General features: G+C 44.5%; 1 protein-coding gene across 1 annotated transcript in view; it reads right to left on the reverse strand.

Moving 5' to 3' along the window:
• Positions 1–8,168: 8,168 nt before the first annotated feature.
• Positions 8,169–17,630, reverse strand: part of LOC146041482 (formyl peptide receptor 2-like) — a 34,890-nt gene continuing 25,428 nt past the window's right edge. The window contains exon 3 of the mRNA XM_083161455.1: positions 8,169–9,174. Within this exon, the coding sequence (XP_083017581.1) occupies positions 8,169–9,174 (1,006 nt within the window). The remainder of the gene's footprint in view (positions 9,175–17,630) is intronic.

Below are 17,630 nucleotides of genomic sequence, written 5' to 3' on the forward strand. Positions count from 1 at the left end.
AGTCAATCTAAACTGGAGAGGAGGCAATAACGTAAAAACACTTAAACAAAGAGAAACTAAGTGGATTTTCGAACTAAACACTCTCCAACCCAAAGGACTTAATATTGACATCGAACTGGCTGCCTTTTTATAATCAAAGAATCCCTTCATTTTTATAATCAAAGAATCCCTTCGTTCTATTATTTACTGCAATATCAAACAGCGCTTATTAACATTAGAAATACCCCCTTTTTACCTTTTTCCCTTTTGCCAACATTTTTTCCAACATTCCCCTTTAAGACATGTGCTTGCCGCCAAAAGAAAAGAACATTTCCGTTTTAAATAAAGTTTTTTCAAAATAAAGAAAGAAAAAAAGTGAATAAAGCCTGCAAAGAAACGGAACCAGGTATCCTTGACAAAGAGAGCGTGTCTCTCGAAACGCGTTGGAAGCCTGGGGAAGAAGCGAGTATAGACGCTGCCGATACCGGAAGTAAACAGATCCGAACTTCCGGCAGAGCGCACCACACTCGCGGAGGTCCGGAGCACGGCGTGGAAGAAGACAGAAGGCCAAGAAGACCTAGGTAAGCTTAGGGACAGCTAGGGCTACTAGGTCTCCGTTAATAGTGCCGATCTTACACTGCCTCAGCACGGACCGGCAAACCTCACACAAGCAACCTCAAATATCAAGAGAGGGCTGTAAACATTGTTTTTACTCCTTGCTTTTATCTAATCTTTTTCTTTTCAGCGGCTAAGCACTTGCACTTATTTTATATACCCATTATACATCCTCAAGCGTAATTCAGATCCTGGCACTCACCTCCGCTGTCAGTTCCCTTGTTCCTGGGTTGCGTGATGTCAAACTGTCATCTCATGGTGACAGTGGTAGCGTGCGCGCCAGTGACATGCGGGGCCTGGACGGCATGGGGCCTGAGTTGCCTTAGTGTTCTGTGTCCTGTCTGGGTCTGGCTGGACACGCTGGCTGGTGCATGCTGCATACACTTCCTGCTTCTGAAACCTGTCGCCCTCCCCAGCGGCCATCTTGTTGGTTTCTCATATCAGGCTGCACTGCCAATTTCCATTCAACCAATCACAGTGCAGCTCTCCCTTCAAATACTGACTTGCTGGGCCAAACCAGCAGTCAGAACAATGATGTCCTTATGCTAGGCATCTGACTCTCCTTGCTGCTGGTAGCGCTGCTACTTCTTGTTCCAGAGACTCTATCCGGTATCCTGCTACACCCGCTATCTTCAACTTTCACATCGCAGACCCCTACTGCCGCCTTAACGGACCGGACAAGGTTAGCCCCCAAAGGGGTCATCCTTTCTCCAGCCTGACGGTTATTCCTCTGTGATCCCTCCTGGTTACAGCTATTAGGGTTGTCAGCACACCCTTCCCGGATTCATCCAATCATCCAACCATCCAATCACCCAATCGTCCAACCTTTCATTTAATCATCCAATTCGGCAATCCAGTCATCCAATTCTTCAAGTTTTAATTTATTTCTTTAAACCTTCAAGTCTAGTCATCTCTTCCTCCCAATCATCTGCAATCTACAATAAGTGTTGCATATCATTGACTTTGTTTACTCATTATCTACAGTATTATCCTTGTGCCATTCCTCATCCTCTGTACTATCGTATCTTTATTAACAATGGTTTTGCTTTTATCCAATTGCCGTCCTCCCTTCTGTCATCTATGCAAAAACCATATATCAAAGCACCTAGCCTCCGTTTCACTCCAGCCGGTGCTACCGGATACGTGACATACCACATTTACTGTATGTGTGGATCTGAGCCCTCAAACATCACAATGGACCAGAGAGCAGCTGCCAGGAGGAAGAGACAGGAGCCTTACCAGGAACTGGAACATTGTGAGCTTAGAAAGTGCAGTACTGGTTCTATTATGGCAGAACAGATGGTGTAATGGTTTGCATTACTGCCTCACAACACTGAGGTCATGGGTTCTAATCCCACTGTGGCCCTAACTGTGAGGAGTTTGTATATTCTCCCCAAACTTGTGTGGGTTTTCTCCGGGTACTCCGGTTTCCTCCCACAATCCAAAAATATACGTGTAGGCTAATTGGCTCCTCACAAAAATAACCCTAGTATGTCTGTGTGCATGTACATGTGGTAGGGAATATAGATTGTAAGCTCCACTGGGGCAGGGACTGATGTGAATGTTCAAATATTCTCTGCAGAATATGTATGCGCTATATAAGAAACTGGTAATAAATAATATGTGTAAGTATTTATTCATTATATGTTTAACCTTTTCCTGACCACTTAACTTATGTAAATGTTTAAAATAGCCTATACTATAGACCAGGGCTGGGCAGGGCTTTGCATTAGTTTTGCTATGTGGCCATGCTGAAACTGATGCAAGGCATGCTGGGATGTGTAGTTCACTAACATCTGGAGGGCCGGTGTTGCCCAGCCCTACTATAGACCATCTGTACTCTTAAATATTAATACTGGGTTCCATACAGTATCCTTTGTTTAAAAAGACCAATACTACACCGCCAGACTCCCGTACTTACTCCAATGGGAGATATATTTATTACATTTTGGAAATACCCTCTAAAAATCCTACGTTTGCCACTTAATAACCCTGATCATTTGAACATGCCACTGTGGAAGATAAACTTCACTTTTAATCAAGGTCCTTCATAGATCTGTAAGACTTATATCAATCGATTGAGAGACGAATGAAGTGCGCACACACAGGTTGCGATTCCAACACACGTCTGGCTTCTCGTTTATTTTGTCCAGGGATATATACAGTACATGCATATACAGTTTCCATACGTCATATTTAGATAAGAAATACATGAGACTGATTCTTTGTTTCAGGGTCCTGCTCACCCTCCTGCCCGCCCTCCTCTTTTGCTGTCTGTTGGTACCAAGACATTCCTATGCTCTGAGACTTTCTTCATGTTTTCTTGATCGTAAAGTGGGGGGTGGGAGTCTATAAATTTACTGTTTCAGGACTAGAATACAGAGTGTCAGAATCTATTATAACTCCTAAAAGAAGAGACAAAATGGCTTCTCTCATGATTATTATATTGTTGTCTCTTTCACCACCCAGTCTGACGATACCATCAGTGACTGCATGTTCAGCGGGGTCCCAGTGATAGCACTGAATGACATAATTAACAGTTTTTAAAGTGTTTTGCCACAGTTTGTTTGTGTTCACAGGACCCCAGACATTAACAACAATTAATAGTACAGTTCGTATGAATCATATTTTTTTATGCAGATAAAATCACAATTACATACAGAAAATAGACACGCTACATATCATTTTAGCAAAAGCTGCTTGTACGTCTATTTGCCAGGAATCGCCGATCCTGCTAATTTTCCAAATCATGCTAAGCAATTAACAGGCTTGCAAAAGGTGAGATTAACTCTGGCAGGGTTGCATATAACTGATCGCAAGGGCTCTGAAAATGAACAGGTCTGAATAACAATATTGTTAAAAAGAAAACGGGGGCAGACTAGATGGGCCAAGTGGTTCTTATCTGCTGTCACATTTTATGGACGAGATTTAACAGAGTGTGATTTTTAGACTTTTGCCATTTTTTTCACAAACTAATGCCGAATTTGTGCATTTACCGACAATCGCACATTTAATAGGATGTGAATTGCGCTAAAATCACACTTTTTGCCTTGAAAATCGCACATTTTGACCTGTTGATTTTTTTTTCTCACTCTTCAATTCGTATTTTTTCTCACACTTCAATTTGCATCCAGATGTTTTGCCGGTACTTGTTTCCTAGCACGGCGCCCGTCGGGGTTGATCGCATACCTTAAGTTAAGGTACTAAAGGTATGCGATCGACACGATTATCTATCAATTAGCAGGCTTTATTAACGGCAATGAGAAAATTGCGTTGATCGCGTCATCGCATGCCATTATAATGGCATGTGATGCGAGCGACGCGATCAACGCAATATTCCCATAGAGGTCAATGTTAAATGAGCTTTTAAAGTTAAAATCGCGTTGATCGCGTCGATCACATGGCATTATAGTGGCATGCGATGCGATTAACGCAATTTTACATAGGGAACAATGTAAAAAGGGCCAATGTGCCCTTTTTTTGATTGTATATGCCCCCTCATGGGTATTAAGTATGATTAATGGTCCCCCATTGTTAACGCCACAACACTATTGACGCCAACCCGAAGTGTGGCGAGCGCAGCGAGCCCACGAGGGGCGGCGGTACGCGTCCTCTGACCTTTTCATACCCCCGCTATCCACTACGGCGTGGAGTTGATATTATAAAGTGTGGCGAGCGCAGCGAGCCGAAGTGTGGCGATCGCAGCGAGCCCCGCGAGGGGACGCGTATACCTGTGAAGATATGCGCGTCCCCTCGCGGGGCTCGCTGGGCTCGCCACACTTTATAAAATCAACTCCAAGACGATGTGGATAGTGGGGGTATGAAAAGATCGGAGGATGCATACCGCCGCCCCTCGCGGGCTTGCTGCACTCGCCACGCTTTGTGTTGGCGTCAATAGTGGGGTGGCATTAACAATGGGGGGGCATTTCAACCCTGAGGGGGGGGTTGGCAATTAAAATTGTGGTTTCTAGGGCTTTTTACATTGGAATCAATGTAAAATTGGGTCTCAGGGACCATTTTACATTGATTCCAATGTAAAAATCGCATTGATCGCATCGCAAGCGATTTGGTTGCATGCAATGCGAACGATGCAATTTTTTTGGCCGCTATCAATGCAATCAAAATTGCGGGCCCCGTGCTAGGAAACAAGTACCGTTTTGCCATTAAAAAATGTATACAATTCGCAAATTTAATAGGGTGCAAATTTTGGTAAACGTTTCCAAAAATCGCAAAAGAAATAGACCACATCTGTGGCTCCACCCACAGACCGGGATTTAGGCCCGCCCACCAGCCAATCATGTTTGGAAAAATCCAGATGCCCGAACATGATTGGCTGCTGGGCGAAACAACAGATGTAAACACAAGACCCGCAAGTGACTACAGCATTAGTGGGGACCCGGAGAAGCAGAGAAGCCAGCAAATGAATTCTACAGGCTGAGGGGACCGATCCTTTGTGTCAAGAGAGTGTACAGTAGGTGAGTATTGTGTGAGTGGGCTATGTGTGTAATAAACTTTTACTGTTCCTATGTGTCTGTGTATTTTTTACTATTTGTACTGTTGTGGAACTACAAGTCCCAGCATGCCCTTTACTGCCCCACATGCTGGGATTTGTGGTTCCCCATGTCCCTGCATGCAGTGCAGTCTTGCTGGGACTTGTAGTTCCACAACAATGCACAATAGTTTAATCTATTTTTAACCACTTATCAGCCTGATTCCCACCGACCAAGGGGCATTGAGACAGCCCCGGGCATCAACCTGGAAGGAAACATTTTGGGAGGGGGGACCACTTCATTGAGGGGGTCCCCACTTCCCCAGGATCCCTGCCCATGCTGATTGGTCAGGGGGTGAATGCTTTGGCCATAAAAAGTCTCTCTTAGGCAGTGGCATTACCCTGCTGGTTGGGCCCGGTGCTGCCCGGGGCTGGTTATGCTCAGGAGGGGGGACCCTACAACATTTTTTTTTATTTTAAGTTTTACACATTTATTTAAGAAAGATTCATGCATAGATCTCAATGATCTCTGAATGGTTCTGTCAAATTCGCCAGTCCAAAACTGGTCTATTTTTGGGGTGATTTTTGGTAAGCCTTACCAAAAATCTCAGCCTATTACTGTACATTTGCGAGTTGTATACTTTATAATGGGAAAACATCTGGATGCAAAATGAAGTGTGAGAAAAAATTGGCAGGTCAAAATGTGCGCTTTTTGTGGCAAAAAAAGTGTGATTTTCGGAATTTTTTTTTTAGCAAAAGTCTTAAATCTGCACTCTTTCATCTCGCCTCTGGTTTTTAAAGTAATATCAATATAGGTATATAGAGGCCCATTTCCAGCAATCATCACTCCAGTGTTCTAATGGCACATTGTGTTTGCTAATGGATGATTAAAAATCGCATGAGAAGCTATAAAACTGACCTTCCTTTGAGCTTTTTGAGTATCTGGAGCATCGCATTTGTGGGTTCGATTATCCTCTCAAAATTGCAAAAATAAAAAGAACTTTCATGTGAAACTTGACAGTCTATTCTTTTTCTTTAAAATCAGGCTTTCCCAACCATGGTCCTCAAGGCACACTAAGGCTGGTTTCACACACTCCGGCTCCTGCCGGACGGTGAAATCCCGCACGGCCAGGGAGCCGTCCCGCACACATTAGTTGTGAATGGACACTATTGTGTCCATTCACACGGGACGGCCACGACCCGGCCGCACGGCTGCAGCCGGATCCCACCACTGGAAGGGACGGCTGCCGGGCTGTGGCCATCCCTTCCATGTTAAACTAGTGTGTGCGGCACGGCTCCCTGGCCGTGCGGGATTTCACCGTCCGGCAGAAGCCGGAGTGTGTGAAACCGGCCTTACAGTGCAGGTTTTGTAGATATCCAGACTTGAGCACAGGTGACTTAATTAGTACCTGAGTGATTCTGATTAAACCATCTGTGCTGAAGCCTGGATATCATTAAAACCTGCACTGTTGGTGTGCCTTGAGGACCGTGGTTGGGAACGCCTGTTCTAAAGGAAGGCTATTCCAATGCGAAAAATCACCAAGAAATTGAACATTTCCTACAATGGTGTGTACTACTCCCTTCTTGTGCTGTTCATTGAAGGAGGAATATCTACCTACGGATGGCAGTACGGATGCTGTCATAGTTAGCATTATTGCCTCACAGCACTGAGGTCATGGGTTTAATTTCCACCATGGCTATAACTGTGCAGAGTTTGTATATTCTCCTCATACTTGCATGTACTCTGGTTTCCTCCCAAAAATATACTGGTAGGATAATTGGCTCCTAACAAATTAACCCTAGAATGTTTGTGTGTGCATGTACATGTGGTAGGGAATATAGCATTGATATGCAGTGAGGTTAGTGTCAGGTGAGGGGGGAGTTATTTGGGACAGTGACAGTGGGGAAGTAGGGACAGTGACAGCGAGGAGAGTAACAAGGGGGATAGGGGAGAGTGACAGTGAGGGATGGGAGGAGTGACATTTGGGAGAGTGACAGCAAGGGATGGGGGTAGAGTGACAGTTGGGGTTGGGGGAGAGTGGCAGTGATGACAAAAGGCTGAAGGATACTTTTGAAGCCTACCCGGGCTCCAGCAGCATTGGCGGCGGGAGATGGGAGGTCAGCCATGCCACCAGGTGGATGGGATACAGCTGGCCCAGGCTGCGGCGGCAGGAGGATGGAGGGAGGCAATACAGCTCCTCCTGGAGCCTGTCCTGCACAAGTTCCCCATCCGCCCTCCTCTCCCAGCACTGCAGGTTACTGCTGAAGCCTCCAGGCTCTGCTCTAAGCAATGCTTCTGTCCCAGCCACATGTGACAGTGGATCAGTCTGTCAGTGTGTGACAGACTGACCCGCTGTCCTATCACATCTGTCTCAGTGACAGGGGGTGTGCTTTGATGGGGGCTGATGGCACGTCCCTGTCACTGATGCAGATGTGAAGGTGCCGCTTCCCTGTGTCTTTTTAATGGACTTTTCAGCCTCTTTTGTGCCCACAACTTATACCTGCCCAGTGCTGCTGACAGTTTTCAGCTGGAGGCACAGCTCCCGCTGCCTCCCAGCCTTCCCACAGCATCACACACCATAAATGATATAAACAAATACAAATAAGATATTTATAACACAGTATATGTGTTCTAAATATCATCTTTGTATTTATTTTATGATTTATGGCAGGAGAGGCTCTGCCTCCCCTGCCTCCCCTGACTGCACGCTCCTGGAATATAGATTGTAAGCTTCACTGGGGCAGGGACTGATGTGAATGTTCAAATATTCTCTGTAAAGTGCTGCAGAATATGTGTGCTCTGTATAAGAAACTGTTAATAAATAAATACCTATGCAGATATTCCTTTAAAAAACAGACATTTGCAGGTAGTATAGTTATTTTCCACATTAACAATGTGTAGAGTGTATTTCTGATTAATTTAATGTTATCTTCATTGAAATAAAAAAAAAAAAAAAACAGCCCATTTCTTTCAAAAATAAGGACATTTCTAAGTGACCCCAAGCTTTTGAACGGTAGTGTATTTACATTTTTTTTTACCAATATCATCCATACAACATTTTATTGTATCCGTTCAGGAAAAAAATTATAATAATGAAGAATCCAAATTTGGAGCTTGAAATGTGGCCGTGGGATTGTCCAAGCAGTTGAAGTCAGCCCGCTCATTTAAAGCATTTTCTAACACGGCTGGTATGGAGATTATAAAACTTTTCTTGAAATCATGGGTGAAGAAGACATAGAGCAAGGGATTGATGCAGCTGCTGAAGTAAGCCAAGCAGACAGTAACTTCTGTAATGACAGTATCCGCCCTCCAATGTTTCTCATCGAGAGTTATTAATGGCCAAGTGTTATATGGAAACCAGCAGATGAAGAAGCAGACTATGACAGCGGTGATAACACGGGTGGGTCTATGAGAACGATTTGATTTTCTAATTCCTCTGATTTTGGCAAAAATTAAGCCATAAGATAACAAGAAAATGCTGAAAGGAAATGAAAACATGCAGATGTTTCTTGTGATATAAATGGCTTTGGGGTTTCCATATGAATCAAATTTAGGAAAACATTCAGTGACACCCGCAAGCCCATGGTTAAACACCAGATAAGGGACACTAGTAAGTAGGCAGAGCAGCCACACCATTACAGCTATGATGGTGGCCAACTTGGGCGTCCTGTGTGTTTTGGTCCAAATTGGCCAAAAAACAGAGACAAATCGGTCAATGCTGATGACGGTCATGAAATAGACACTGCACAACATGTTTATGAAGAGAATTGTTATACCAGCCTTACAGAGGTAATGATCATAAGGAATTTCCCAATACAAAGCCCATTCAGATATACGCAAGGGGAGAGAAATGCATGTGACAAAGTCAGCGATAGCCAAGTTTAGGAACCACACGGCATTGACTGTTTTCATCTTAAAGCCGGCAATCCAGATGACCAAACCATTTCCTATGGTCCCCAATATTAGGGTAACACTGTACCATATGATGGACATTGCCCTCATCATATCTATTAAGGTCTCATAATCTGTCCCATAATAAGTGTCATCATTGTTGAGGTTTGAATTGAGCAAGTTGTTTTCAGTAAGGTTCCTGAAAATAAAATGAACCAATTTACTTATAAGTGTATTCAAATTAAATATATATATTTTTAAATAATGTAAATGTGGATCCTGTTGCTTGATTCTTACCCACCAACCCCTTTTACTGTTGACTTCAATTCGCTAAATTTTCCTACTCATTTCCCCTTCATTGTGTTGCTATTTCCTTAAATTTGCATCTGTAGACTAGAATAAGAGATGGTGTCAATTCGTAGAGCAGATGCCTCCTTGCTATTTTTTCCTATTTTTTTTGTCTAATGTTCCCATACACCTACGGTGTATTGGGGCAATCCCCCGATCTCCTGACTGACACATCGGGGAATGGGGATATCAAACATGCTTAAAACCACAGATTCCCTGTCCCGGGGAGATTGCATAATTGGGGCCTTTTTATGTGCTAAATATACCTCACAATCATTGATGCCTGCCGATCGGCGGGTCATGGGATCATGTATTGAGCATGAAGGTATATGGACTCCTTTAGTTACATATAAAGATATGTGGTTCAATCCTCTAGTAATTCACATCGGTAAACACAACCAAAACCTAGTACGGATCTTCCCATGTTTCAAAATGTGTATTTTAAATCTACAGTTTGATTTTCAGATTACTAAAATGTACATGGTATTAGCTGTTTTTATTTATTTTGATCTATTTCTTTAGCAATAATTATAGTTGAATCAATTTTAATTAGAACAAAAAAATGAAATGCACAGCTCTAGGTAACTTATAGTCCAGTGTACTAGGCACTGAGGCTGAGTAGTTTTGTGTGGCTAATAGTGACAATGACAATGACCACAGAGCATAATGAACTGAAATCATCATTTCAGCTCTATCATTGTCTCAGCTCTCTAAAGCCCACTAAATGTGGACTCTGGAGACACAAGGGCTGACTGTGGCACACTGACAATATCGGATGAAGTGAAGTAATACTTTGATTATGGGCATGCTACTACAGTGGGCAGTATTCAATGAGAAAAGTTCTCCGTGTTTTGTGGAGAATTTTTGCTTTGTTCGCCTTGGACGGAGCATTTTGCTCTCCAAAAGCGAGCAACCCTATTCAATGTGAAATATTCTCCGTCTTTCAAAGTGATTTTCTCCGTGTAGCAATTCTCCATCTTTTGATGGGGAGCTGGAATGTGAACTTTTAAACTAAAAGGTTTTTTTTTTTTTTTTTGGTGTCAGAAAATCAGGTTTTTTTTTCTGTGAAGGGGCATGTTATTTTTATTCATGTGCTTATAGTAGGGGGCCGGAGCGCTCGATCCGCTCATTACATATTCATATATTCACTGCACCCGATCTTTAATATGCACGATCGGGTGCAGTGAATACTGGGTCCCCCGCTGGCTATAGGGGGGGGGGGGGCAGCCTGTGCTGCCTGGGTCCCGGAGAGCCCCCCACCCCTCCATATTCCTCTGGAGCAGCCAGGGAGACTATAATCTCTCTGGCTGCTTCCGTCCCCCGGCTCCCTGAAAGCTCCCTGCCGCGGACGCTCTTCCGCTGCAGGGGTTAAGACTCGCCGCGAGTGGCGGCGAGTCTTAAATACATTGAATAGTGGGAGCAGGAGGCTCCGGAACATTGAGAGTGCATGGAGAGCGAAATAAAACGCTCTCCATGCACGGGGAACTTTCACATTGAATACTGCCCAGTGAGTCACACCCATGCAGAGTTGCAGGTTTAATTTGAAGAGCATTTAGCAAGAAGTGTATTGAAAGTGTGGTGAGTGTTCCTGGGCAGTGATAGGAGATGGCTTAGTGCATGCATGAAGATGGCCTGACTTATGGGCATCTTAGGCAAGTGTTGTGGATGTGTCACTAAAAAGAAGCTGTGTACACAACCTATCAACCTCCTACAAAGAAGGACAGTAAAGCTACACTGACCATGTGGCTGGTGCAAATTTTGGTGGTGTAGCCAATGGTGCATTGTCAGATGCCACCAACAGTATTACTGTAGGTACAGATACTTAAAGTGTACATTTTAGTCCTTCAGACACAAGGATGTAGTCATGGGAAGGGCTTTATAGCGGTATTTATATAAAGGCACTAATATTGATTTAACAAAAATGGAATCTACAATAGAAAAATGAATAATTAGAGCGAGTAGGGGCAGAAGCATCATTAGCTTTTGTGACATGCGGTGTGACTGCAGGAACTAATAAGCGGTTGTGCCGCTAAAAATGGGGGAATATCATCATCAGAAGGGGCATGGGCTTGCTGTATGCAGCATGGCCTCATGGCCAATGTTCCCTCTAATTTTACGAAGGCTGTGTGCAGCTAAAGATTTTGGCTGTGCAACTTTGGAATGAAATTTACATTTTTGTGCGTCACTTATATATAACTGGAAAATGATGTTCAGCATTTGTGCTAACTTTACTTCAAAATGATATTACACATTTAAACATTCAACATACAGTACACAATATAGTTAATGGGTGAAACACACATTACTTGAGTCCACAACTGCAAAAAGGGACCACTGCTGCTTTGTGCGCTTAGTTGTAATGTCTGTGCGCCCGCTCGTCAAGGTGTGTGCGCGCGCACGTGCGCACAGCTTAGAGGGAACACTGCTCATGGCCCAACTCCTCGTTTTGTCACCCCGGGAGTCTCAGAGATGTGGCATGTCACCAATGACAGTGTTGGCTGCAGTGCCGGCCCCTGCACTGTGACAGGAGCCACATGCTGCTTGTCATGTTACAGTTTAGCACCTGGCTCCTGTCACTGAGCAGGAGCCGGCATTTGCGTGTCACCCTTGGCGGGTCACATACAGGTTCTGCCCACAACCCGCGCTCCCCCATATGACGTCACTGAGTGCGGGGTCTATGTACTGAGCATTGGAGAAAGATAAAGTAAAGGGAGGAAACCTATCATTTTTCAAAACATACCTTGTAACATGGCAATTAGGTACTTTATTACTCTCTATTGTATCACTTATCAAGGCTTAGTACATAGACTAGTAGATACTGTAGGGTGCTTTTTTGTCTACAGGTGCCCATACACGTACCAATTCTATGGCACGTTTTGTGCTTAATAAGCATCGCATCACATCGCATTGCATGCGTTGTGCATGTGATGTCCGTGCGATGCGTTCATCGCACAGTACAAACATGTGCTGCACTTTTTCCTTCTCATTCTCCAAAATAGTATTAGCATGATTCAGAGGTAAGGTGACCATACACGTACCGATTCTATGGTACGTTTTGTGCTAAATAAGCATCGCATTGCATTGCATGCATTGTGCATGCGATGTGCGTGCAATGCGATGCTTATTTAGCACACAACTTACCATAGAATCGGTACGTGTATGGTCACCTTACCTCTGAATCATACCAATACTATTTCGGAGAATGAGAAGGAAAAAGTGCAATACGCAGAAACATTCACAAGCAGCCTGTGCTCTATTATGTTTTATATCAGTGTACTACATGAATGTACTGCATGAGTACACTGTATTAGTGTACTGTAATAGTGTATTGCATACTGTAGGTTTACTATATTAGTGTACTGTAATGGTGTATTGCATTGGTGTACTGTGCTATATAAGTGTATTGTATTGGTGTGTTGTATTAGTGTATTGTATTGGTGTGCTGTATTAGTGTACTGTATTGGTGTGCAGCAGTGGCGTAAGTTCTTCCCAGTTGCCTGGAGACAAAATAAATATTTGTGCCCCCCCACACAGAACCTTATATAAATATATGTATGTATGTGTGTATGTTATGTATATTATGTTTAAAATAAATAGAGTGTGACGTCTATGGAGGGAGATTCAGCCACAAAAGTGATATCTATGGCTTTCAATTAACTGATTTAAACTGGCAGGGTAGGAGAGGTGCCCCCTTGGGAGCAGGAGCCCGGCGGCAGATGACTCCATTGCCTCCCAAAGTTCTGCCTCTGGTGTGCTGTATTAGTGTACAGTATTGGTGTGCTGTATTAGTGTATTGTATTGGTGTGCTCTATTAGTGTACTGTATTGGTGTGCTGTATTAGTGTACTGTATTGATGTGCTGTTTTAGCGTACTGTATTGGTGTGCTGTATTAGTGTACGGTATTGGTGTGCTGTATTAGCGTACTGGATCCGATACGTAATCCCGGCGGTCGGGATCCCGACACTGGAATCCCGACCGCCGAAATCCCGACATGGGGGGGACGTGGATCGCCCCCACCCCCTTGCGGGCTCGCTGCGCTCGCCACGCAGCGGGCTCGGCACGCTATTTTATTCTCCCTCTATGGGTGTCATGGACACCCACGGAGGGAGAAAGTTTCGGGATTTTGGCGGTCGGAATTACAGTGTCGGGATTCTGAACGCCGGGATCCCGACCGCCGGCAAATTGACCGCATCCCAGCGTACTGCATTGGTGTGCTGTATTAGCATACTGTATTGGTGTGCTGTATTAGTGTACTGCATTTGTGTGGTGTATTAGTGTACTGTATTGGTGTGCTTTATTGGTGTACTGTATTGGTGTGCTGTATTAGTGTACTGTATTGGTGTGCTGTATTAGCGTACTGTATTGGTGTGCTGTATTAGGGTATTGTATTGGTGTGCTGTATTCAGGGCCGGTGCTACAACTAGGCAGCTTTAGGCAGCTGCCTAGGGCGCCGGCCACTGGAGGGCGCCTCTTCAGCCCAACAATTCAATCAAATATAATTGTGGTAGGTGCTGGGAATAGCTATCTCTATTTTCCCAGCACCATTCTAAAAACCTTCCCTGGTCCCTGCTGCTTGCGATCGCTGCTACCGCTGGTGGTGAGACACTGGTCCCAGAAGATGCTGCCCGCCCCTCACCATTGGCGTCAGTGGGGAACAGTGTCTCCGTGGCAGCAGCGCTAGGCAGTCAGCGGCTGCAGCAGGGACTAGGGACGGGTCTCCCCACCAGCTGAGCTGCAGAAGAAGGAACCGCTGCATGGATCCTGACCCGTGCAGCGGTGAGTGACACAGCGAGGTGTGTCACCAGCGGCCTCCGATAACCCCCGCCACCCCCGGGAAATGATGCCGCATCACACTGGGCATCACCCCGCACCCCGGAACGCCGTGGCGGACTGCCAGCGCAATCACCGGCACTCCCCCTGTCCAACAGCCGGGGGCAGGTGAGCAAGTATGTGCAAGCTGTCAGGAGCCAGGTTTTATGGTTCAATCTGTTTTGTTTCTGTTTGGCTTTTTGACTCACTGGTGGCCTCCAGTGGTAGGTCTGTTGCCATTACAACCCTGTGTTCTTTGAGCTATTATTCACAGGCTGTGAGGTATTATCTCGTTAATCAGGAGCAGCCTGGAGATCCACCAGCTGTTTCAATCACCTGAGGCCTTTATAAGCCACGCTCTCCTGGGGATCTGTGCCAGTGATAGCTTTCTGTTTAAGTTCCTGCTGCATGTGCAGGGAACTTCTGTTTGCTCCCAGCCACGCTTCCTGGTCCCTTGTTCCAGTCTCCTGTTTGGATCCCAGGATATATCCTCTGCAGCTCAGCTTCTTGCTTCCCAAGCATTCAGCGCCCATACCCGGTCCCAGGATCTCTTCTGTTCCTGTCCCTGGAGTTCTTTCTATTTGTCCAAGCTCCCTAGCCGTTCTGTCTGCAGGATTCTCATCTTGTCCCAGGCTGTCCCTGTGCCTGTTCCCATTACCCTCCTTGCCTGTGGGTCACGTAAGTGCTCCTTTGGAGTCTGGTTATTATTTGCTGTCACACCTCAGGCCCGCCGTGGCTGCGCCCCTCCGTGGGTCCATTATCTGGTTATTACATAAGTACCTGTCTTTTCCTCTGCTTTATTTTTGTCTGTCGCCCTAGCTTCTGTCAGGCAGGGGTTGTTCCCTTTTCCCACTGCACCTGGTTTTGGGGAATCATAGTCTCTCAGTGTCTCCATTCCGAGATTCCCTATTTCCCTCATTGTGTCTGCGACTGGGTCGCTTCTCCCCGCTCTTGGCCAGGTGCCGGCAGTCAGGGGTTCTCCCCCAGGTAGGCCCGGTAGTTAGACGGTCCTCTTGTGATACCCCCTGGCAATCGCTTACCCTTTGTCACATCATAACACCTGGCTGCATCGGGGTTAGAGCTGGCGTAACTGGCTCTTTCGAACGCGGCGGCTACAGGCGAAGCCTAGCACTCTGCAGGGGTATTCCATCTGCCCGGGGGACTCAACAGAGTCAGTGTAGGTTTCGCTGTGGCCGTCCTAAACAGCGGTCCCAGCTACGGGCTTACGCCTGATCTCCAGCTCCCTGCCTCCTGCAGCACCACACCAACACCCTCACGACCCTGTCTCCAGACTCCAACGGTGGGTAACCCCCAAATCCATAATACAAGCACATACTTTTTGTACTGTGTGATGAGGTGCCGCGGGAGCGCGCATCTCAAAGCACAGAACGCACAGCCCGGCATCGCAGCGTGTATGGGCTGCTTTAGTGTACTGTATTGGTGTGCTGTATTAGCATACTGTATTGGTGTGCTGTATTAGCATACTGTATTGGTGTGCTGTATTAGTGTACTGTATTGGTGTGCTGTATTAGTGTATTGTATTTGTGTGCTGTTACATAGTTACATAGTTACATAGTAGATAAGGCTGAATAAAGACTTGCGTCCATCTAGTTCAACCTACGTTTTAATAGCTTATCCCTTGTAAAAGACAGAATATGGTTCTTATTAGTACCCCTGGATATTTTTATCCAATAAATGTTTGTCCAACCTTATTTTGAACGTATTTATTGTATCTGCCAACACCACCTCTCCAGGAAGAGAGTTCCAAAGTTTGACTGCTCTGACCGTAAAGAAATTTTTTCTTTTGAGGGAACGAAATTTTCTTTCCTCTAATCTAAATTCGTGCCCTCGTGTCCTAGTTTCCTTTCTTGCAGTAAAAAGAGTGCTTGAGAGTTCCTTATATTGGCCCCTGATATATTTGAACATGTTGAGCATGTCCCCCCTTAAACGTCTCTTCTCAAGTGTAAATAGTCCTAGCTTGCTTAATCTCTCCTCATAGCTTAAATTCTCCATTCCCCTGATAAGCTTTGTTGCTCTTCTTTGGGTTTTTTCCAATTCCATGATGTCCTTTTTATAGTGTGGGGCCCAGAACTGTACTCCATATTCAAGATGCGGTCTAACCAATGCCTTGTATAGTGGCATAATTATTAATAAGTATTAGCATACTGTATTGGTGTGCTGTAATAGTGTACTGTATTGGTGTGCTGTATTAGCGTACTGTATTGGTGTGCTTTAATAGCGTACTGTATTGGTCTGCTGTATTAGCGTACTGTATCAATGTGCTGTATTAGTGTAGTACTGTATCTGTGTGCTGTATTAGCGTACTGTATTGGTGTTCTGTATTAGTTTATTGTATTGGTGTACTGTATTGGTGTACTGTATTGGTGTACTGTATTGGTGTACTGTATTGGTGTACTGTATTGGTGTGCTGTATTTGTGTGCTGTATTAGTGTATTGTATTGGTGTGCTGTATTAGCGTACTGTATTTGTGTGCTGTATTAGTGTATTGTATTGGTGTGCTGTATTAGTGTGCTGTATTAGCGTACTGTATTGGTGTGCTGTATTAGTGTACTGTATTGGTGTGCTTTACTAGCGTACTGTATTGGTGTGCTGTATTAGCATACTGTATCAGTGTGCTGTATTAGTGTAGTACTGTATCGGTGTGCTGTATTAGCGTACTGTATTGGTGTGCTTTATTAGCGTACTGTATTGGTCTGCTGTATTAGCGTACTGTATCAATATGCTGTATTAGTGTAGTACTGTATCTGTGTGCTGTATTAGCGTACTGTATTGGTGTGCTGTATTAGTGTATTGTATTGGTGTGCTGTATTCGTGTACTGTATTTGTGTGCTGTATTAGTGTATTGTATTGGTGTGCTGTATTAGCGTACTGTATTTGTGTGCTGTATTAGGGTATTGTATTGGTGTGCTGTATTAGTGTGCTGTAATAGTGTATTGTATTGGTGTGCTGTATTAGTGTACTGTATTTGTGTGCTGTATTAGTGTATTGTATTGGTGTGCTGTATTAGCATACTGTATTTGTGCGCTGTATTAGTGTATTGTATTGGTGTGCTGTATTAGTGTACTGTATTTGTGTGCTGTATTGGTGTGCTGTATTGATGTGCTGTATTGGTGTGCTGTATTGGTGTGCTGTATTGGTGTGCTGTATTGGTGTGCTGTATTGGTGTACTGTATTGGTGTACTGTATTGGTGTACTGTATTAGCGTACTGTATTGGTGTGCTGTATTATTGTATTGGTGTGCTGTATTAGTGTGCTGTAATAGTGTATTGTATTAGTGTACTGTATTTGTGTGCTGTATTAGTGTATTGTATTAGTGTACTGTATTCATGTGCTGTATTAGTGTATTGTATTGGTGTGCTGTATTAGCGTACTGTATTGGTGTGCTGTATTAGTGTGCTGTAATAGTGTATTGTATTGGTGTGTTGTATTAGTGTACTGTATTGGTGTGCTGTATTAGTGTGCTGTAATAGTGTATTG

The sequence above is a fragment of the Crinia signifera genome, chromosome 19, assembly GCF_055691185.1.
Source record: "Crinia signifera chromosome 19, ASM5569118v1, whole genome shotgun sequence".
Taxonomy (NCBI): Eukaryota; Metazoa; Chordata; class Amphibia; order Anura; family Myobatrachidae; genus Crinia; species Crinia signifera.